This window comes from Rhinopithecus roxellana, chromosome 6 (assembly GCF_007565055.1).
Source record: "Rhinopithecus roxellana isolate Shanxi Qingling chromosome 6, ASM756505v1, whole genome shotgun sequence".
Taxonomy (NCBI): Eukaryota; Metazoa; Chordata; class Mammalia; order Primates; family Cercopithecidae; genus Rhinopithecus; species Rhinopithecus roxellana.
Window position 1 is genome coordinate 138085712 of NC_044554.1, and position 25035 is coordinate 138110746.

The 25035-nt window shown below is 35.1% G+C and overlaps 1 protein-coding gene across 1 annotated transcript in view; it reads right to left on the bottom strand.

The window, feature by feature from the left end:
* Positions 1-15732, bottom strand: part of VWDE (von Willebrand factor D and EGF domains) — an 83501-nt gene extending 67769 nt beyond the window's left edge. Inside the window, exons 1-3 of the mRNA XM_030932029.1 lie at positions 15702-15732; positions 5486-5670; positions 1002-1233 (exon numbers count right to left, since the gene is read on the bottom strand). Of these exons, the coding sequence (XP_030787889.1) occupies positions 1002-1233; positions 5486-5670; positions 15702-15732 (448 nt within the window). The remainder of the gene's footprint in view (positions 1-1001; positions 1234-5485; positions 5671-15701) is intronic.
* Positions 15733-25035: the final 9303 nt, after the last annotated feature.

Sequence of the window (25035 nt, forward strand, 5' to 3'; positions counted from 1 at the left end):
TCATAATTTTGACGTTTTTGAAGAGTACTATTCAGGTATTTTTTTAGTGTGCTATTTAATTTGGGTTTATATAAACTTTTTCATGATTCGACTAGGATTATGCTTTTGGGGGAATAGTACTACAAAACAGAAGTGCTCTTATTATTACATGTTATCAGGAGACATGTGACGTCAACATGTGTTATCACTAGTAAAATTAACTGCAATCACTTAATTAATGTAATGTCTGCCAGGTTTCTCCACTGTAAAACTGGTAGATTTTTTTTTTCCTTGTCATACCCAATTATTTGGAAACAACTCAAATGCAGCCAACAATCAATATGAGGGAAGTTATTCAAAATCTTTTAGGTGAAGTAGTAGCAACAAATATTTGTAATTATTTAAAGAAGCTTTGTTTCCTTGCTTCTATTTAATTATCTACTCATATATTTATATAGTAAGGACTTAGGGATATTTACTTTAATCTTTAAATAATATTCTGTTTCTTTTTAGATATTATCTGAAGCATTCCGCTAGAATGCAAGTTTCATAAAGGCAGAGATCTCATTTATCTTGCTCATCACTGTAACTCTTGAGGCCTTAAATAATTTCTGGCACAGGATAAACATTCAATAAATATTGGTGAATGAAAGATGAAATAATATAAAATGTATATTTTTATGATAAATTTTACTCACCCTTCTTCATCCTTTAATTAAAAGAGGAATGGACTTGAAGAAACCAAAGAATTTTTAACACACTCGATCATTATGTCCAGGGAAAAAATGTGAGATGTCTGCTTTGATGCTTTCACATCAAATGTTTGGGGGTACTTTGCAATCTTGGCAAAGAATCCTAAAGAAATCTGACCAACGTAAACAGAAATTTAGCTTCAATCTAACAATAATGGTAGAACAAGTCTTACTGAGATTTGCACTGACTCCGTGCAACCTATCCAGAGAATGGTACAAATGGCAGGGTTCCATGAGTAACAGTCATGTGAATTACTGATGTTTTCTTACCTTCCGCACAATAGCCCATACATCCCTGAGTTGGCTGTAGTAAGTATACAAAAAAGTTCCCACAGTTTCTTACAGACACTGGGATTTGAAAGAGACAGCAGTCTTTTGTAGTGCTAAACAAAAACTGCCATGTTGCACAAGCTGTCAATTGCTTGATCTCCCCAGGAGATGGCAGTGTTTCTGAATCTCTCAGAGACAGCCAGATGGGGGCCTGAGTTCCACAGTGGTTCATCTTTTGCAGCACAGAAAACAAAAGTTGAAAATTCAATTTATTTTCATCCATTGTAGATATATCAACTTTGCATTTTCTTCTAAACAACCCTTAAAATATTATTAATCATTAAAAAATTGTAACTTGCACTTGTTCTATACAATAAAAAGTAGTTTTAAGGAATACTAAATTTAAGGGTAGAAATCTCATAGTTAATATACTCATTCACAAATTCATTGTAAATATTAATAAATTTATTCCATGCATTACATTTGTATTGTAAACAAGGGAAATTAAATCTCAGATACCTTACTAAAATAGCTGATAAATTCTAAAATAAGACAAGTCAATCTAAAGTTATCTTAACACATAACACAAAGATAAACTGATCTTGGAAAGTTCTTGCAAAATTGCTTGAAATAGTATGTCCAAGAAGTGAATGCATAGTTCAGGAGGCAATAAAATCAGCGAGAAGGAAGGTATTACTCAAAATCTGGTGATGGAAAATTGTTTAGTAATTTAGAAATAACAAAGTTTGGCAGGGAGCAGTGGCTCACACCTGTAATCCCAGCACTTTGGGAGGTCCAGGTCGGCAGACTGCCTGAGGTCAGGAGATCGTGACCATCCTGGCTAGCATGGTGAAACCCCATCTCTACCCAAAATACAAAAAAATTAGCCCGGTGTGGTGAAGTGCACCTGTAACCCCAGCTACTCGGGAGGCTGAGGCAGGGGAATTGCTTAAACCAGGGAGATGGAGTCTACAGTGAGCCAAGATCGCAGCACTGCACTCCAGCCTGGGTGACAGAGTGAGACTCCATCTCAAAAATAAATAAATAAATAAATAAATAAATAAATAATAACGTTTCAACCTCACTTGAAGTCATCAAAATCATTTTTCAGATGAAAAATAGAATTAAATAGCAAAATAACCCAGGAAAAATAAGAAGAAACTATGTATGACTCAGGAAGAACCAGGACCCTTACTAAATGCATGATCTTGGACAAGGCACTCAACATCCTTCTCTTTTATATTAGGTGGAAGTAGTACCCACCTCAAAGTATCATAGTGAGGTATGGATAAAGTAATGTATATAATACAACTTCTACATAGCAATGGCTCAAAAATCGTTAGCCAGGTTATAATTCTTATTATTATTTCTATGCTTAAAAGCAAAGGAAAAACATAAAGGAAATATTGATATATATGAATGAATTATAATTTTAAAAATATAAGATTAAAGTTAAATAATAAAATTATGTGTAAGTAGTACCATATTTTGTTATGTTTATTTATAATCATACTATATTTGCTATTTTATTTTAACATTGTAATATTATCCATTTAAAACTCTAAGACTACAAATGGACAAAATGTACAAATAGGTAATTCACAAAAGAAACACAAATGCCTAATACATACATGAGAATATTCAGTATTGCAAAAGGTATTTTTATGTACTGCTATTGGAACTAAAAATTATCACTATGTTTTAAGTGAACAATTATATGTATCAAAAGCCTCAAAAACACTTTAACCATTACTAATTTAACTTATAAAAATCAATCTTACTAAAGACACTAAAATTAAAATAATTACATGTACATTTGCTAATTGCAGAATTACTTATTATAGCAAAATCCTGAACGTCCACACATATGGTGATGGTTTAAATAAATATGATACATGTATGACATAATATTATTTTCAAAAATTATAAAATTAATTTATAATAACAGGAAAATGATCATGCTATAACTTTAACTGAAGAAGAATAGCATGTTTTTCAATTGAACATATAACATGAACATTACAAAACAATATAAATAAGATAAAACAATAGCAAAATGTTAATAACGGTAGTTATGACTGTGTGGATAGATTATGAAGAAATGTTGTTCCACTCCTGTGCTTTATTTCCTAAGCTTTATGTAATGCACATTCATTATTTAAAACATTACAAATAGTAATTTATGTAAGTCGACATGTATTAACCTGTAGAGAAAAAAAAATCATTGAGTTTCCGGTTGAATGCTTTAAAGTCTTAGCACAAAAAGGGAATGAGAGGGTGGGGATAGAGAGCACTTCCTGGTGGAGCACAGCCTGCTCAGTTTAACTGATCTCCAGGAAAACAGCCAGGGAAACTGGTTCACTTTTACATTTGTGTGAGGTTCTAGAAACAATTGTAGCTAAATCAGCCTTAAGAGAAAAACACAAATATTTTTAAATGTGGTGAAGTTCCTCCAATTTTCTCAAACTTTACTTTTAAATTCTAATTGTTTTTTAGTTCCTTACAAATGAAGTGTCACAAAAGCAACTAATGAGCAAATAAACAAAAAAGGGATAATGAGACTTAGCCACAATGCCACACTTTAAAATTAAACATTGTTAAAATTTCAATGTCTTTCCAGAGATCTTTTTACATTAGTGCTTAAAAAGGAAAATGATTCCTGCTTCTGCAGTATTTATAAAATGTGAATAACAATAAGGAAAACAAGCCTTTTGCTAAGACATAATCTTATGTGATGCGATCTCCCTCCAGGGGCCAATAGTCGCTGCATGACCTCTAAGTTAAAAGAAAGTCAACTTTAAGAATGAAATCACACCCAATAAGTGTATAATTATATAGGGTAAAATTGTGAGTGATGATGTAATTATGTAATTTGGGAAGCATTACACAGACATATGTCTTCAATAATATCATGCCTTTATTAGCTACCTATCACAACTGAACACCTATTTATGCAGAATTCACTTGGGAAACCAGTCAGCTGAGAAAGACTGTGATAAGGGAGAAGATCAGGTACATGACTTTTGGTCATGTGATTCATGCTTAGTGTCTGTGATCACATCTTTATAATGAGGTAACAATAGCTACCTCAAAGCATCACTGAGAGAACTAGTGAGTTTACATATGCAATAATGTCCACAAGTGCAGGGAATTTATAAGTTGCAAAATAAATGTCAGATTAAAACCCTTCTTCCACTTTGATCATATAAGTTGGATGCTGAGTTAATGGCCTTAGTGTTTTGGCAGATTTAGACTTAGTCTCATTCCTTAGATCCTGTGGATAAAAATGTGGTCGCAATAATAAGAGTTGAACTGAAAGGATAACTAGTCAGAGTATGATAAGTAGAAATAATGTCTATTTCACGACAGTATCATCAGATGAATGGGGACTACAAATGAATTAGGGGAACTTGCATTTGAAAATCATGCTAACGATAAGTACAATTGTCAATAGAATTTCAGAATGGCCTGGATAAGTAATACAAGTTAGCTGAGGGATTACCCAAGAAATCACACTTTATGTTTATTCTTCTGCTTATTTTTTGAAGCATTTTGGAAGAAAATGTATTTGTCAAATGAAATAAGAATGAAAGAAGTCACCTGGGCTAGACAAGTCAATACTACGCAATGCTATACAGGACAATGCTATGATCAGAATTATATCATGTTGTAAAAAGAGTAAAGTTTATGAAAAGTTAAGTTGCAAATAAAACACATCCGATGTGAGTTCATGTATAAAACCTTTTTAATTTTGTCCATTTAAACCTGATGTGTTTGAAAGACATACGCTTACATGTTCACAACTATAAAGAAAAAAAGGGTATGTTGGCTGCACAAATTTTGGGTTTGAGGAGGGAGCTTAAGTGAGATAAGGCCATATGCCTCCAGAGTATTGAATGTGCTACAGGTACACTGTCTTCCAACTGTGATCAGGAAATACCTGGAGATTTCACTGCCAGACTGAGTTCTTCTTAGTCTTAGAATAGGAGGTGCCGAGCCTGTAAGTTTTACTCCATCAGTTAAGAAAGGCAGTGAGAGGCAACAACTGACAAAACTGAAGCACTTTAGATAAACAGTATTTTACTGTTTGCAGGTAATACACCTGAGCCCTAGAGAACAACTGCCTGTATTCAAAACTCAGCTTTTTGACCTGCTAGCTGTGACTGTAAGAGCACTATACCTAAGAATATATGTTTTCTGCACTGTTTGATGGAAATAATGATGATATATTGTATTCTAGAGTTGTATACTCATACAAGATAATGTTGGTAAAAGTGTTTCTGGACTGCATGGAACATAACGTTAACTATTACTATTATTACTAGACTAGGTAATGTGGGAATAGTCTTTCAGATTAACTCAATCTTATACAAAATTAAAACAATATTTTTAGCATGAGAAATAAGCTGGCTGTAAGAAGATACAAATCTCATATGAAAAACACATAAGGAAAATCATATGTAGTACTTAGGGAGTTGACCTACCTCAACACATTTGGTTGGCATCTCAGCAGGTCTGTCAAAGATGAGAAATCTATACCATCCAGGGGAGAGGGAATGGTCACATATTAGGTCTTGAACAGCTGACTGCTGGAGGTGCCACGAGTCAAAATGGACACTTCTATAAGGACTCTGAAGAAACTGATGTCCCCCAGGAGAGCACTCCTGAGCTAGTATGGAAAGACAGGTGTTCTTATGTAATGCATTTTGTTTGTTGACGTAGTTTAGTCCTCAATTAAAATTGATTCCCATAACAAAAAATAAAGCAAATTAACTTACTATTGCACATAAAGACCCTCTGAAATGTCAGGGTCTGTTAGTAAGTCATAAGTGACTTAACTAATTTGCATGTTTCATAAATGCAATAAACAAATCAACAAAACTCTTTAGAATGTACTTTTGAAATATTCAAGCTTTAAAACCTTCATTTTCATTTAATTCAAACAACCAATAGAGTTGCTTGCTCTTGAGTTAGGATGTCAAGTCACAGGACCTACAAGGATTTCTCTTGAGCCTGGTACTCTGGATTTGAATATCACTATTGTTTCTCTACAACCAGTTTCTCCCAAAGTAGCCACATGCCTCAAAAATTCTATTTCTGCCAAATGCTCGAATGCAACAAACTGAACTAATCTTTTAATGCTAACTCAATATGTGTAAAGTGCTTTCAAACTAAAGGTTCCTGCATTCTTGAATGCAGAAAAACATTAAAAATTTTTAAAGTTGTTTTCCAAAATTTTGGAAGTACCTTTTTGCCTACTAAGCACAGAAAAACAAATGGGATGGAGGGGAGCAGGTTTGAAGGGGAAACAAGAAAAGCCCATGGCGAAAGGGAGAATTCTTTAGTCTTTTTTAGGAAACCTTTTATATGAGTAGTCTTTGGCCTGGAATATACTTATTCCATGAAATCCACAGAGGCCAAACAAAAAGCTCCACTTTCCAGCACTAAAAGTGGAGAGAAGAGCAGGCAGTGAAACAGTTATCCTAAAATGCAACTCTTGTTTGAGGCTCCTGTGTTCCCAAATTACTGAAATAATAAGCACCACAAGGAACTGTCTGTATTTGAAAACTAGAGTATCTTGTTGGCACAGTTGATAGAAAATCTTCAAATATTATATATTATATTTATTGATGGAAAACCTGTAATAAAGATGGCATCTATGAAATTAGAAAGGTGAAAGAAACAATTCAGTCACTACTAAAAATAGCTCATTGTGGAAAAAGCTTATCTAACTAAAAAAATTATCAAATACTTATTATATAATTTTAAATTACAGAAGTGTTTATAAAACAAAATCAATTTCTCAACTTTAATAAGGAGAACAAAAAATCAGAGATACTAATTTACAAGCGGATCTCACAAGTGTAGCCTATGAAAAATAAGTCATTATAATTAGAATTATGTTTCTGCTTTGTATTTTGTTTGTAGTTATGGCAATTAAACTATACAAAGACATTATTTTCCAAATGATCTCTCTACATAATTTTTTTTAGTACAAGATATTGGAAGTCAACACAAAAGGCTCCTCTTTCTTTTGTCTATAAATCCTCCATAGTTGTTAATTTCCCAGAAGGCTCCAATGTCAACATGAAATAAGTATTTTATAAAATATGTATAGATAGAAATCAAGGAATGTGCTATCATTTCATCTAATTTTGAAATATCTCTAATACCCTTCAAAACAAGGACATTGCACCAGGTTACAATCTTTTAAAAAAGAGATTTTGAAAGAGATTCCTAGTAAGGTGTGCATAAACTATTAAAATGTTTTCTCTGATCTCTTTTCTACAATAGAATTTTGTCTCGGGAAAAAATCAATAACTCCATCTTTATTTTGTGTAGTATTCCTCCTTACTCAGCACCTTTGTAGTTCTTGTATTTCTTCTGGTTTAGCTGCTTTGTTTCCTAATACAAAGCCGAAAATATAAGATGTATAAAAGAAATCACTGCTTGACATCAATAACACTAGAGAATTGTGTAATATTTAACTCAAAATTTTATTTATTTACTTTTATTCAATATTTATCTTATAGGATAATTTTAAATTCATATATTTTATATCTATTATTTCATAACTTTTTTCTAAAAATCTACTTATCTTATTTACACTGTTCAAGGACTATATAGAAAGTTTAGAAATCTTATTAGCAATAATCAAGCCACATTTTCAAAGCTTGATTCCAAACTTAGCTCTAGAATGCATGATATAGTTGAGTGAGGATTATATTGATGGCTTGGGCTCTCATTTGTGCATCTGAGGACTCTGCTCAACAAATACTAAAAGAATAGCTCTACAAGCCCATCTCTTTCATCAGTCAAGTTCATGGCATGATATACAGAGCTTTCTGACAAACTGACAATATAACTTTTCCCCTAAAAAAAAAAAGTAGATATAAAGTATACATTAAATTTATACTTCTATTCATCCTGACTACTTCCTGATATGATTTAAGAAATTTGGGTAATATATAATAGAATTTACAGTACTTGAATTTCAAGTATTTTGGAAGAATGTGTCAAATTATAAATAATAGAGCCATAGTGATAGCATATGCAAATAATTTCCTTTTTTTGTTTCTACATACGAGGTAACCTGTATTAGATTATTTTCCAGTTTAATGTAATGACCAAGACTAGAATTCTACAAAATTCAGAACTGGTTGATACACAATATATTCAGAAGCCAAATAAATCATTTTATTTTTAAGAGATAAACATGCATAACCCTTGGTGACAGGTACTTCATAATAACTGAATTTGTAGTTATAAAATCTTCTGTATATTATCCTACAGGAATTCCTACAGGAATTTCAAGTATTTTGAAAATTTCAAGTCTTCAAAATCTTATAACATCTTCAAAGATTTGAGAAAGGGAAAAGCCACGTTTGATGCCCAAACATAATGAGAAATAAAAAATAATTTAGTTTCTGACATTCAAAATAGAATTTTGTTGGAAAATCATTCCCATGGTTTAGAAGAATCCAATGTCTGCCGGATGCAGTAGCTCACATCTGTAATTCCAGCACTTTGGGAGGTCAAGAGGCCAAGGCAGGTGGATCACCTGAGGCCAGGAATTGGAAACCAGCCTGACCAACATGGAGAAAGCCATCTCTACTAAAAATATATACCTATATATTTTGTGTATATATATAGTATGTGTATATATATACACAAAAATATATATATAGTATGTATATATATATACACAAAATATATAGTGTATATATATATATATATAGTGTGTATATATATATATACACTGTATATATAAATACAAAAATACAAAATTAGCCAGGCATAGTGGTGCATGCCTGTAATTCCAGCTACTCGGGAGGCTGAGGCAGGAGAATCACTTGAATCCGGGAGGTGGAGGTTGCAGTTAGCCAAGATCACGCCACTGCACTCCAGCCTGGGCAACAAGAGTGAAACTCCGTCTCAAAAAAAAAAAAAGAATCAATGTCATAAAAATGGCCATACTACCCTAAACAATCTAAAGAGTCAAGACTATTTCTATGAAACTACCAATGTTGTTTTTTACAAAATTAGAAAAAAGCTACTCTAAAATTCATATGGAGCCAAAAAAAAGTGTCCCAATAGCAAAAGCAATCTGCAGCAAAAAGAATAAAGTCTGAGGCATTGCATTACCCGACTTCATACAATATTATAAGGCTACAGTAACCAAACATCATAGCAGTCATTCAAAAACAGACACACAGACCAATGGAACAGAATAGAGAACCCACAAATAAAGCCACACACCTACAGCCATCTGATCTTTGACAAAGTCAACAAAAATAACCAATGGAAAAAGGACTCCCTATTCAATAAATGGTCCTTGGATAACTGGCTAGCCATAGGAAGAATAATGAAACTGGACCCCTACTTTTCACCATATGCAAAAATTAACTTAAGATGGGTTAAAGATTTAAATATAAGACCTCAAACTGTAAAAAGTCCTAGAAAAATCCCTAGGAAATACCTTTCTGCACATGGGCCTTGGCAAAGAACTTATGACTAAGTCTTCAAAAGCAACTGCAAAAAAAACCCTAAAATTAACAAGTTGGACCTCATTAAAGAGTTTCTCCACTATCAATAGAGTAAACAGACAACCTACAGAATGGGAAAAAATATTCACAAACTATGCATCTGAAAAAGGTCTAATATCCAGAATCTATAAGGATTTTAAATAATTCAACAAGCAAAAAACAACCCCATGGAAAAGTGGGCAAAAGACATGAAAAGATGCTTCTCCAAAGATGCCATACAAATGGCCAACAAACACATGAAAAAATGCTCAATATCACTAATCATCAAAGAAACGCAAATCAAAACCACAATGAGATATTATCTTATATCAGTCAGAATTACTATTATTAAAAAGTCAATAAACAACAGATGTCAGTGAGGCTGTGGGGAAAGGGAACATTTATACACTGTTGGTGGGAATGTAAATCAAATCAGTCACTATGATAAGCCGTCAAAGAAATGAAAAAAGAACTAATCTCAAAGAATGGAAAAAAGAACTATCATTCAACCCAGCAATCCCATTATGGGTATACACCCACGGAAAATAAATTATTCTACCAAAAAGAAGACACATGTACTGGTATGTTCATCCCAGCACATTCACAGTAGCAAAGACATGGAATCAGCCATGGTGCCCATCAACAGTGAATCGGATAAAGAAAATGTAGTATACCTGAAACTGGTCCAATAGTCCCACAGAACTGATGTTTATGGTTTCTTTTGAATAAACATAGAAATTGACCCTCCCAGTCTTAAAACTTCAGACAGTTTCAACTGTCTTATCTGAGTTCCTTTCTCAGGAAACCAACCATCAGGCCTAGCAACTGAAACTTACCAGATTACCACATCTGGAAAATGAGATTCCAGAGCCCTACCCATCATGATCGCTTAACTGACCATCAGCTTCCTGTTGACCAACTCATCTCCCTTATTCCTCCCTAATTCCTGTATTCTTACATGTAGCTATAGCTCTTCTCTGCTATATAAATCCAATTTTAATCAGTCAGAGAGATAGATTTGAGACTGATCTTCCATCTCCTCAGCTGGAGCACCCTATTAAAGCCCTCTTCCCTAGCAATACTCATTGTCTCAGTGATTGGCTTTTTGTGCAGGATTATGCCTATAGTATAGGAGAAAAAGATATGATTGGCTTTTTTCTGAACTCCTGATATTTCAGTAATACATATACAACATGCAACACCATGCAGCCATAAAAAAGACTAAAATCATGTCCTTGGCAGCAACATGGATGCAAATAGAGGCCATTATCCTAAACAAACTAATGCAGAAACAGAAAACCAAATACTGCATGTTCTCACTTATAAGGGCAAGCTGAACACTGGGTACCCACAGACATAAAGATGGGAAAAATAGACACTAGGGACAGGGACTACTGAAGGGGGAAGGAAAGAAGAGGGTAAGGATTGAAAAACTACCTATTGGGTACCATGCTCACTATCTGGGTGACAATATCATTTGTACCTCAAACCTGAGCATCGTGCGATGTACCTTTGTAACAAACCTGCACATGTATTCCTTGAATCTAAAATAAAAGTTGAGATTTTTTTTTTAAATAGAATTGTAGGTTCTTCAACAACGCAGATGGTTAAAAAGCAAGAGAAAATAGAGTGGCTAGTTTGCTAAATCACTTTACATTGGCCTTCTTTACATATCAAAAGACAAACTGAGGGCCTCTTCTGAATACAATTAGATTGAAAGTAAAAGGATAGAAAATAATATATCCTACAAGTAGCAACCAAAAGAAAGGTGGTATGGTTGTACTACTATCAAACAAAGAAGAACTTAAAACATAAAAGTCTTACCAGAGATGAGGGACACTTTATAATGATAAAAGGGTCAATCCATGAGGAAGATAAAGCAATTGTAACATAATTGAACCTAATAACAGAGCACTGAAATATATGAAGCAAAATCCAGCAGAAACTGAGGGGAAAAAATACATATTTTAACAATAACAATTGGAGTCTTTAATATCCCACTTTCAATATCAATTTTAAAAACAGGCAGCATAATAAATAAATAAAAATCAGAACAACCATATAAACCAACTTGACCTAGCAGACATCTATAAACACTATTCCTAAAAATATTAGAATATAATTTTTCTCCAAGTACACATGGAATATTCACCAAAATAGACAATCTACTAGACCATAAAACAAACCTTGATAAATTTAAACAGAAAGCTGGGCATGGTGGTACGTTCCTATAAACCCAGCTACTTGGGAGGTTCAGGTGGGAGAATTGCTTCAGTCCAGGAGTTCAAATCCAGCCTAGGCAACATAGTAAGAGCCTACTTCTAAAAATAAAATAATATAAAATTAAAACAAAATTCAAAAAGATGAAATTCATACAAAGTATGTTCTCTGATCACAATGGAATGAAATTAGAACTCTATAACAATGAAATTTAAGAAAACCTTACAAATATGTGGAAATTAAACAACCAAAATAATCACTGAGTTAAAGAATAAAAGAAAAAGAAAACTAAAAAATACTTGGAGAAATGTTAAAATGAAAATACAACATACCAAAATGTATGGAATGCTGCTACAGTAATGCGTGGAAGGACATGTATAGACAGGAATACGCCTATAGTATAGGAGAAAAAGATATGAACATAACAAGTTAACCTTGCACCTTAAGACACTGGAAAAATAAGAGCATACTAAACCTAAAGGAAGAAGAAGGAAGGAAATTTTAAAGACTGGAAGGAAAACTGATGAAACTGAGTATAGAAAAACAATAGAGAAAAATCAGTGAAACCAAAAGCTGGTTCTTTGAAAGAATCAACAAAACTGACAGATCTCTAACTAGATTTATTGAGAAAAAAAGAGAGAAAGATTCAAATTACTATAAGCAGGAATGAAATAGGGGACACCACTGCAAACCTTATTAAGGGATACTATGACTGTTATACACCAATAATTAGATAACTTAGATGAGATTGGCAAATTCCTAAAAAGACACAAACTACAGAAAGAACTCAAGAAGAAAAATAAAATCCAAATAGATTTATAACAAGTAAAAAGATCAAATCAGTCAAAAAACTATCCACAAATAAAAGACCTGGCTCACATGGCATAATGCTAAATTCTACCAAACATTTGAAAAAGAATTACCCCCGATTCCTCTGAAACACTTTCAAAAAAAATAGAAGAAGATGGAACACTTTCCACCTCATTGTATGAGCCCAGTATCATAGCCCATTATTATGGTTACCCTGACACCAAAGCCAGAAAAATATATAACAAGAAAAGATGACTACAAACCAACATATCTCTGGAATATGGATGAAAAAATCTTCAGCAAACTGAATCCAGAAACATAAAATATACATGCATAAAAATTATAACCAAGTGAAATTTATTCCAGGAACACAAGGTTGGTTTAATATCTAAAATTGAATTGCTATAATATACCATATAGATAGCATAGAAGTAAAAATCCACATGTTCATCTCAATAGACACAGAAAAAGCATTTTAAAAAAATTCAACACCTCTTCACGATAAAAACTCTCAACAAACTAGGAATAGAAGGAAGTTTCCTCAACTTGATAAAGGATATATACAAAACACCCACAACTTACGTTTTATGTGATAAAGAAAGACTTGGTGATTTCCTGTAAAATCAGGAACAAGACAAGGATATCTACTCTCACCATATCAATTCCACATTGTACTTTAGAATAGCTAATTCTACCCAGAGGGGCTAGCCAAGATAAATAAATAGAAGATATCCAGATTGGAAAGGAATAAGTAATACTATCTCCATATAGAAAACTCTAAGGAATCAACTTAAAAAACTACAGTATAGTATTCCCTCAATATCCACAGGAGATTATTTCCAGGACCCATAGAATGTGAGAAAATAATTGCAAATCACATATCCAATAAGAGAATTATATCTGGAATATGCAAATAACTTACACAACTCAATAAGAAAAAGGTCAACTACCCATTTTTTTTAAATGGCAAAGGATCTAAGTAATTATTTCTCTGAAGAGGATAAGCTAAATGTCTAATAAGAACATTAAAATGCTTGATACCGTTAGCCATTAGGAAAATGACAATCAAGCTACAATGAAATACCACTTTACAACCATGAGGATGGGTAGAATCCAAATGTCAGTTAATAAAAAGTATTGATGGAAACATGAAGAAGTTAGAAACTTCATACACTGTTGCAGAAACACAAAACAGCACAGCTACTTTGGAAAACATCCTGGCTGTTCCTTAAGTAGTTAATCATAGAATTACCCTATGACCCGGTATTTCCACTCCTAGGCATATATCTCAGAGAAATGAAAACACATATCCAAACAAAACTTGTACCTCGGTGTTTATAGCAGCATTATTTATAATAGCCAAAAGGTGGAAACAACCCAAATGTTCATCTTCTAATTCATCAACTAATGAATGTACATACCAAATGTAGTATATCCACACAATGGAACTATATTCTATCTTAAAAAGAAATGAAGTACTGGCACATGCTACAAGATGAATGAACATTGAAAACGTTGTGCTAGGTGAAGTAGGCAAGTCACAAAAGACAACCTATTATATGATTCAATTTGTATAAAATATCCAGAATAGGTAAATGCAATGAGACAGAAAGTAGATTAGTAATTCCTTATAGCTGGGGAGGAAGGGAGGGTGATAGAGGGTATGGGGCATGATAACCAAAGGTACAGTATTTCTTCTTGAATTGATAAAAATGTTCTAAAATTGACTGTGGTCATGGTTGCATATACCTGTAAATATACTCTGAATATACACATATCTGTGAAAATGAAAAACCATAGAGTCACACACTTTAAGTGAGTGATTTGTATGGTATATGAACATCTTAATAAAGCTATTTGAAAAAAGAAGTCTCAATAAATGTATTTTCCATTCACCTCGTCTTCTAGTTTTACTCTATTAAATATAAAGAACTTATAAATGTTACCAATGTTATGAACTTAAAACCTGGTAATGGGTAATATTTGTCTTCAGTAGAGAGATTACAAAGCTATTATACAGAGGCAGAAAGGTGTTATGTGGTGTATAGTAAACATGAAATCATTTTCCTTTATAAACAGTCGGTCATTTTTTTCCTGGAAATATTTATCTAACTGTAATGAATAGAAGTATGGTTTTACAAGTATTTTTTAAAGTTGTTCATAAAGATTTAGTAAATCTGTAAGCAAACTGAAGAAGGACCAGAAAAAATATCATTCAGAAAATAATACATTTGATTTTAGCATTTTATTTTTAAGTTTTGCATGGGATAGTGTTTGTATTACCCTTTTCCAAAGCAAACTTACATCGGCAAAATGGGTTAAGACTTAAAAAATGATAAGACAAAACTATACCCTTGACTGTTACAAATGTAGGTAATTTTTTTTCAAACTGCAGATAGCTGAACACATATCAGACTTATTTCTGAAAAACGTAAGGAAACTTGCAATATAAGAACAAGTCCCCCTTCGTTAATATTCCTATCTGTACCAACACAAAAAACAAGCAGGAAGGGCTAGTGAAAGTTTTAGTTTAACTTCACTGTATTTTAAACTAAGTGTTCTTGATCATGGATTAAAGAAGTAGGAGGGGAGTATTCGCTCCACAGAGATGTCTTCTGCAGTGGCAAAACTGATTCTAACATATATATACAAAAACCATAATACAGTGTAATACGGATATGCCAAACTTAAGTTGGTGATTTATTGTAGGGATAAAATGTTCACCAATGAATTATTTCCGAGGGTCGGGTTAGAGGTGGAATTCGTGCAGTTTGGAATTCAACTCTGTTTCGAGAATTCGGGTCTACTAGCGGCTAGGATACCTGGCAGATCCGGCCAAAGTTTCTCACAGTAAATTAAAAATCAAAGAGCAGAATATCAACAGGAAACAACCAAAAACAGAACCGAGGGTCGTAGAGTAAGAGGAGGCAACAACAGCATGTGCGCAAAAGAAAACTGAAGCGTAATAGGCTAGAAATTGACCACTTCAAGGACAGCGGAGGGACAGAGCGGAGGCGGGTGAGGAACAAACATCGCATGCGGCCTTAAAACGCACAGGGACGCTCCCCATGTCAGGGGAGAAGTCTGGCCCAGTCCTTCCACCGCCCAGGCGGCGCCCCTGCGCGCCCACCGCCGCGAGCCCTACCTCGCCGTCCTTCCCCCGGGGCCAGGAGCATCAGCGCGGTCGCCAGCACCCAGGCTCCGCCAGGCATCGCTGCTTCCGCGGGTGGGGCGAAGGGCGTCGCAGAGCCTGGGCCGCGAGTGACAGGAGGATGGGGCCACCGCAGCCCCTCGGTCTTCCTTTCTTGGATTTTCTCAGTCTGTTCCTGCTTGGAACAGGGAAGCTCCGCGTCCTGGTTCTGTGGCGCAGCCAGTCCTTTCGTTGGTAGAGCCTTCGCGCAGTCCCTCTAGGACTCCTCCCTTCCCATTTTGGCGGCCGGCGGACCTGAAAGCCACGCCCAACCTGTCCCCATAGCCCAGCGAGTCCTGGCAGTGGTTCCGTCGCCTTGGATGTCATCGTGCAGTCGCACAGCCAGGAGTCAAACTACCGGGATGTAGCTCTCGGTGTGCTGCGTCTTGCTGTTCTAACAGAGGCTGTATGAAAACTTGGTAATCCTAGAAACTGCTCAGATGGACCTCCCGTAAAAGAAGCCCCACAAGGTTCCGTTGAAAGAGGCAGTTTCCCATGATTGTATCTTCAGACGGATTCCTAACTGCGCAATTGGCGTTGCTGGTTTGCACCGGAAGGCGAAGGCGCTGAAGATGCTCCTGTCACCTTAGATCTCAGTGATGAACGACACTAGGAGGGAGTAGACACTAACGTTGCAACAGTAGATGCCCTTTCTTCTGCCCTGTGACAGTTTTTCAGAAGTAGAAAGGACTGCGTTTAGACACTAGCCAAACCATGAGGTTTGTCATCCGTATTTGCCGGTGATTCCCAGAGCTCTTACAGTTGTCCAGTGATGACCCAGGACCCTTTAGCACGTGGCCACACGGCTCCCAAGGTTGACCTGGGAGTTATTAGATCAGAGAGCTCTAATGTCTTCCCCCAACCCTCGTCTTTACGTTTTGTTTTGTTTTGTTTTGTTCGAGACAGGGTCTCACTCTGTCACCCAGGCTGGAGTGCAGTCTCACAATCACAGCTCTCTGGAGCTTTGAACTCCTGGCGTCAAGCAATCCTCCCCCTCAGCCTCCCAAAATGTTGGGATTACAGGCGTGAGCCACCGTGCCAGGTCTAAGCTTTTCAGAAGTATTGTTGCCTCTGCAGAGGAACAGGGTCCTTTTTTCAACAGATTCTACATCTTTTTATGCCTGGAAATGAAACCTCACTCTCCTAGTTTTTCCCTGACTGTCTCATTCCTTGAGTCTCCCATTCATCACCTTGCACTTGGTTCTCACAGAGCCTTTACCTGAGAGGAAAGGGGACACTGGTCAGAAGAGGGTAGTTTGGGGGTCCAAGTGGGCACCAAGTTTCCATCCACAAATTTGGAGGCTCAAGGTTGGCTTAGGCATGGTGGTGGAAACAGGAGGTGTCCGAATGCATAAAGAAGTTTTTTTTTTAATTATATATAAATTTTTATTTTTAATTTGAAAGGTAAATTAATATTTAAAATTTTTAAACATCATCTCCAAAGTAAAAATATTAACCCATATTGGAAAATAATTTCTTTTTGGTACACAATACTTGTGTATAGCCTTCTTTCAAATGCTGAAAGGGCGCCCAATTTTCTGGATTAAAAATAAAATATTACTTTTTGGTGGAGGGTAGGCAGGTGATTTTTATCTTAAGGCCTAAATATGGAAGGGCAATATAATGTAGGCACAATGCAAACCCAGAGATTTGTTAGTGTACAGTATGTCTTTTGTTTCTGCTTATAAAACTCTAATAAAACAGAGATAAGAAATTAAATGTCAGTTTTCTCAATCTATATGTGAAATCACCAGGAACAAAGTAATTTGATGAGAATCAAATTATAGCAGGTCTTCTGTGAATTTATTTTCTAGCAGTATCTATATAAATGTAGTAAACTTTTATACTTTCTTGGAGGACAACATTACTAATCTGACTTCCATCAAAATACAATTTTAGGTATTGTATTCCTTATTTTTTTCTTCAGTTTTTGATTGTTTATGAGTTTATGAGTTTACAATAGACTTGGACCAAAACACAACTTCCCTCCATGTAAGATGGAAAAAAATAAAAGCAACTTAAGAATTTTTTTTTTCAAGTCTCAGTGGAAAATGTATCTAACCTGGCCTGGATCTGCAGGAATGTATTGATTAAATGTTAGTTATATCATGCCCGTAATCCCAGCACTTTGGGAGGCCGAGGTGGGTGGATCACGTGAGGTCAGGAGTTCAAGACCAGCCTGGCCAACATGGTGAAACCCTATCTGTACTAAAAATATAAAAAATTAGACAGGCATGGTGGCATTTGCCTGTAGTCCCATCTACTTGGGAGACTGAGGCGGGAAAATCATTTGAGCCCAGGAGGCGGAGGTTGCAGTGAGCCAAGATAGCTCCTCTGCACTCCAGCCTGGGCAACAGAGCAAAACTTCATCTCAAAAAAAAAAAAAAAAAAATTTGTTATAGAACTGTGTGAAAAACAAAAAGTAATAAAAATGATGTTTTAATCTATGTCTCATGAAGTTAATCAAAAATTGGTATAAGATTCTTTTTTATATTTTTATATTTTTTAAAATTAAAAACAATGGATACATGGTACCCCAATTATAGAGAGTGACAGCACTTGTAAAATGCAGTAAATATCACTGAGAAGAATAATAAGAATGTCATAGGGAAGATGAAATGAAGCCAAGTGCTAATAAGTACAATATAGCTTAAATTAAAAGAAAAGATTAACAGGAGAAAAATTTCAAATGATAATTTTCTAGGAAAAGGAAATAACTCAGTTCTTGTCAGATTAATTTAAAAAATGATGAGCTTCAATGGAAAAAAAAAAAAAAAACAAATTCAGGGGGCAGAAAAGCCCAGTGATTAAGTTCACAAATCCTAAGTTAAAAATACCTGGGCTGTAATTCTAGATCCGCTACCTATTTAACAGAATTGTAGGCTTGAACAGCACACTCAACTCCTCTTAACCTCATTTTTTCTGTCCTATATAAATGATAATAATAGTACCCCATAGAGTTGAAGACTCAAAAGTGTGTGTGCATGCCTTTGTCTGGGTGTTAGGGTGGAAGAGGGTCTGGAGAAAGAGCACTCAGAATAGCGTTTGGTCCAGAGTAGCTATTATGATTGAATGTAACAGTTTACTGTTATTAGAACAGGGGTAAAATTCTACATAATTATACTTTTTCATATCTTATTATGTAAAGGTGCATCATTTCTCGGCACTACTCTATTACAGTGTCTACATAGTTTGGAGTAAACTTCCTGGAAAATACATATTTATGTAACATATGAATTCCTCATCCCATGTTTTACTAAATGAGTGAGCCCGTTTCCAGAAATGTAAAATTGGTAGGATTGCTTTGGGGTTTGTTTGAGCTGAACACAAGTACACTCAGAAGCAGAGACTAAAACATACAGCATCTCCTTGGTCATTACGTTTAACGTCACTTTGTTATAACATTGATGGAAAAAATCGATTTCTAGCAGGGGCCAATGTCGAGGTGGAATTGGCACGTTCTTTCCATGTCTGTGTGGGTCTTTTCTGGGTACTCCCATTTGCCTCCACTTCTCAATGCTCTCTGTGTTGGGTGAATTGGCGTGTCGTGTCTACATAGGCCCTGTCTGAGTGATTGTGGTTGGGTGTGTGAGTGTGCCCTGTAGTGGGATGGCTTCCCATAGAAAGCTGATTTACATCTCATGCCCTGAGCGGCTGGGATGGCCACCTGTGACACTGAACTGGAGTAAGGAGGTAAATAATTATCTTGTTTTCATTAATCTTGATTCAATATAAGTATAGTTTATTTAAACGTTTAATATTAGAAGTATTTTGGTCTTTTTTTAGAAGTTGGCGATGTTTTTGTAACCAGAAATATGGTATGGTAATTTAACTCATGTTGATATCAATTCGTCTGTAGTAAAACTGGTTTCATTGTATGTTGTTTCACTTTACATCACAGTTTTCAATAACCTGTGGACAACGTTGAGGACTCAACTGTACGTGACTGTAAGTGTGGACAAGTAATGAAAACTGATCAGCTGAGGGAGGAAAAAGATAAAAGTGGATGACCAAAATGAAGGTGAGGTGAGAAACATGTGAAAATAATAGAGAAACAGAGAAAAGCACCCATATGCGTGCACACACACACACACAAAGAGACAGAGACAGAGACAGACAGAGAGACAGAAAGAAAGATACGCTAATTCCTGATGACTTTCCATTCAACAGCTCCAGAATCTTTTGAGGACTGCCTATGTTTCCTGTGTTGGAGTTCCCTGAAATACCCCCAATACACTGCCTGTAAGTTAAGGTTAAGTTACTTTGAATTTGTTTCGCTGTTGTTGTTTACAACCAAAAAATACTGTCTAAAACTGTTTGAAAATATAAACTGTATAAATTATTAAATATTTGGTTGTGCTTATGCATTTGCCAGAAGAAATAGAAAAATGCACTTGAGATTTGTATTGAGACATTACAGTGGTTTATTTAGGAGGAAATGGACTCGTCATTTGACCATGATAGAAGCTATCCAATCAAAAAGTTTCAGGGAAGAGTATGGTGTGTTCATTGCAGAATGAAAGAAAATCAGCAGTTAAGCTGATTTTGTTATGATAAGCTCAATACATTTCACAAGAAGATGATTCAGTGCTAGAAAGTCTGGAATACCATTGGCTTTTCTTTCCAAGTAGCCATGACCACCTATAAATGATTAATAATTTCATTGTAGACAGTTACAGAGATTGTAACTGAAAATAGCTACAAAAAAGACAAAGATTCAGTGGTACTGAAGCCCAGTAATATTTGCCAAATGCACCCCATCTCTAATTCTCATTCATAGGCTGAACTTCCTCTCTTATAGCTTCTTTTCCTTTCTCTGCATTTAAAATTTCCTTCTTTTTAAAAGTTGAAAATGAATAAGAAAAAGCTGAATAGGAATGAAGAGAGAACCAATTTTGTTTCATTAAACATAGTAATAAAGAAAAACAGTTGATAGTTGAAAAGCGGATGCCCTAAAATCTGCATTATAAAAATGTTTTACCTGAAAAATGATCTGCTTCATACAGATCAAGAATTAGGGGGAAAAAAATGTAATTTTTAAAGGAAAGGAATTAAAGCAAATCACTTATTTAGTTGTCCCTAGAAAGCCCCTTTAAACTTGGTTCCTCTTTTAGTCTTCCCTGTTTGGGAAAATGACACTATTGAGTATCCCTCATCACCAGCTAGGAAAAAGGCATGAGGCTCCTCCCTTCTCTCTCATTCATGACTCCTCCTTTGTATTCAATCCATGAATAAGGAGTCCAAAGAAATCTCACACTCACCTGTTGCTCTGTGTCTTCTCTGCTACTCTGCTGGTCAAGCCTCCCCCATAACTTACGTGGATTACTGCAGAAAATACCATATTTTTTCTCTGAACTTCACTCAGGCCCCATCCAATCTACATCTCTGCCATATAATACCAGGATAAGCTTTCAAGTTGTAAATCACACCATGTCCCTGCCCTAAAACCTTTCACTGGGCTCCCAAAGATAATGGGTAAAAATACCAGAAGACTGTGCAACAGCTAGCCCCTGCCTACCTGTTCAAACTCAAATGCATTGCTTTTCTCCCACTCCCACTCTCCCTCCTCAGCTCTCACATGTGCTATACTTCAACTCACTAGCCTTGTGAACATTCCTAAAAGTTCCTAAAAGAAGGCAACCATTGCCCCTGGCAGGATTGATTGTTTATCCTACAGGTCTCAGCTGAATTTCACCTCCCAAACACCCTGTTTAAATTGGCTTCTTACCCCAGGTCATTCTCTAGTGTTACACTATTTGTTTCCATTTTAGAACTTAAACTAAATATTTAATCTGTATCTTTGCTTATTATCTGTTCATCGTCGTCGTTGTTGTTGTTGTTTTTGTTTTTACTAGAATATAAGGTCCATACAGATAGTGGTCATGGTTCTTTTACTCACCTTGCAGCATCCCTGACATGAACGAATCTAAGATTAGTATTTTTAAGGACAGAGTTCTAACAACGTCCACATTAAAAGAAGAAATGAAACTCTGACTCTAATTTTACTGTACTTTAAATTAAATATCAATTCAACAGAAACACCCCAATTGACTTGGTGAAAAAATAAGTATTCAGGCTACATTTACTATCTTAGATGGTGGTTCTCAGTCCTTCAAACACTATGTTAGATTCTGATTGCCATTTTAACTAATTACCACAAATTTTGTAGCTTCGAACAACACTATTTTTCACTTGTTTATTTTATCATATTACCTTATATGTCTGGAAGTCAGAAGTATGAAATGGGTTTCTTCTTTCTTTATTTTATTGATTATTTGTTATTTATTTTCTGTTTTATTATTTCCTACTTTTATTATTTCTCAGCATTGAGGTGTAATTGATGAATAAAAATTGTTTATATTTATGTTGTTTGTTTGACTAATATCTCCTCATTTGTACAACGTGACATTTCTATAAACATGTACATTGTGAAATGACTACAGAATCAAATTAATTAACATATCCATTACCTCACATAGTGAACCTTTGTGTGGGATGGCAACACTTAAGATCTACTTTCTGGCCGGGCGCGGTGGCTCAAGCCTGTAATCCCAGCACTTTGGGAGGCCGAGACAGGCGGATCACAAGGTCAGGAGATCGAGACCATCCTGGCTAACACGGTGAAACCCCGTCTCTACTAAAAAATACAAAAAACTAGCCGGGCGAGGTGGCGGGCGCCTGTAGTCCCAGCTACTCGGGAGGCTGAGGCTGGAGAATGGCGTAAACCCGGGAGGCGGAGCTTGCAGTGAGCGGAGATCTGGCCACTGCACTCCAGCCCGGGCGACAGAGCGAGACTCCGTCTCAAAAAAAAAAAAAAAAAAAAAAAAAAAAGATCTACTTTCTTAGCAAATTGTAAGTATACAATATAGTATGTTAGTATATTATAGTATATTAACTATAGTCACTATGCTCCCCGGAATTTATTCATCCTGTGTAACTGAAGCTTTGTACCCTTTGACTAACAGATTAGCATTTCCTCCACCCCAAAACCCCTAGCAACGATTATTCTACACTCTGCTTCTGAGTTTAACTGATGTTTTTATATTCTACATATAAGTGAGATCATGCAGTGTATTTTTTTCTCTGCCTGACTTATTTCACTTAGCATAATGTCTTCTGGGTTCATTCATGTTGTCACGAATAATAGGATTTCCTTCTTTGTTAAGGCTGAATAATATTTCACTGTATATATATATGTATATGTAAATATATATGTATATACACATCATATTTTTTAAATTTATTCCTCTGTTGATGGATACAGGTTAATTCTGTATCTTCACTATTCTGAATAATGCTGCAAATAACAGGGGAGTACAAATATCTCTTTAAGATACTGATTTCATTTCTTTTGGTTATATACCCAGTAGTGAGATTGCTGGATCATGTATTTTTAATTTTTTGAGGAAACTCCATGCTGTTTTTTATAATGACTGCACCAATTTAAATTCCAATCAATAGTATACAAGGGCTTTCTTTTCTCTGCATTCTTGCCAACACGTTTTATATTTTGTCTTTTTGATGACAGTCTTTCTAACTGATGTGAGGGCAAATCTTATTGTGAATTGGATTTGCCTTTCCCTCATGATTACTGATGTTGGGCATTTTTTCATATATATATTGGCCATTTGGATGTCATCATTTGAGAAATGTCTATCCAGATCCTTTGCCCATTTATTTAATTGGGTTATTTCTTGTATTGCTATTGAATTCCTTATGTTTAATATATTTTAGATATTAACCCCTTATCAGATGAGTGCTTGAAAATATTTTCTCTTTTTTTTAGGTTGATTCTTTGACAATTGTTTCCTTTGCTGTACAGAAGCTTTTTAGTTCAATGAAATCTCATTTGTCTGTTTTTGCTTTTTATGCCTTTGCAAAAATGAGCAAATTACTTCTTGAAGTCATAGGCAAAATATTGTTGCTCAGACCAAGTGAAATAAGCCAGACACAAAAAGAAAAATACTGCATGCTCTCACTTATATGTCATATCTTAAAAAAATAAAGAGATAGAGAATAAAAACAGTTGTTATTAGAGGCAGAGGAGAGGGAAGCATAAGGAGATGTGCAGATCAAAGAATACAAAGTTGCAGATATGTAGGATGAACAAGTGTATGGATCTAATGTACAACATAAGTACTGTTGTTAATAATACTGTTGTTATAGTATTATAACACTATAGTATTATATAGTATATAGTATATAGTATTATAACACATTATAATACTATAGTATTATAGTATTATACTGTTAATAATACTGTTGTTAATAATACTGATGGCTTCAGGATTTTTGTTAAAAGAGTAGATTTTAAGTGCCCTTGCCAAAATAAAATAAAATAAAATAAAAATAAAAAGCTAACCTTGGGCCGGGCACGGTGGCTCATGTCTGTAATCCCAGCACTTTGGGAGGCTGAGGTGGGTGGATCATGAGGTCAGGAGATCAAAACCATCCTAGCTAACATGGTGAAACCCCGTCTTTACTAAAAATACAAAAATTAGCTGCACATGGTGGCAGGCACCTGTAATCCCAGCTACTAGGGAGGCTGAGGCAGGAGAATCACTTGAACCTGGGAGGCAGACGTTGCAGTAAGCAGAGACTGTACCACTGCACTCCAGCCTGGGAGACAGAGTGAGACTCTGTCCCAAAAAAAAGTAACCTTCTGAGATGATGAATGTGTTAAATTGCTTAATTATAGTAACCATTTCACTATGTATATGCATATATAAACATTGTGTTGCACACCTTAAATATATACAATAAGAAAGAAACTTTTCCTCTATGTTTTCTTCTATTAGTTTAAGGTCTTAAATCTTTAATTCATTTTGAGTTGATTTTGTGTATAGTGTGAGACAAGGGTCCAATTTCATTCTTCTTCATGTGGATATTCAGTTTTCCCAACATCATTTATTAAGGCACTATACCTTCCCATTGTGTATTCTTGAGACCTTTGTCAAAGATGAAGTGACTGTAAATGGATTTATTTCTGGGTGGTCTATTCTGTTCCAATGGTCTATATGTCTGTTTCTATGCTAATAGCATACTGTTTTGAATACTATAGCTTTATAATGTATTTTGAAAGTAAGCAGTGTGATGCTTCCAGTTTTGTTCTTCTTGCTCAAGATTCCTTTGGCTATTGGGAGTTTTTTGTGGTTCCATATAAATTTTAGAATTGCTTTTTTTCTATTTCTGTGAAAAATACAATTGGAATTTTGATAGGGATTGCATTGAATCTGTAGATTGCTTTGGGTATTATGAATATTTTTTAAATATTAATTTTTCTAATTCA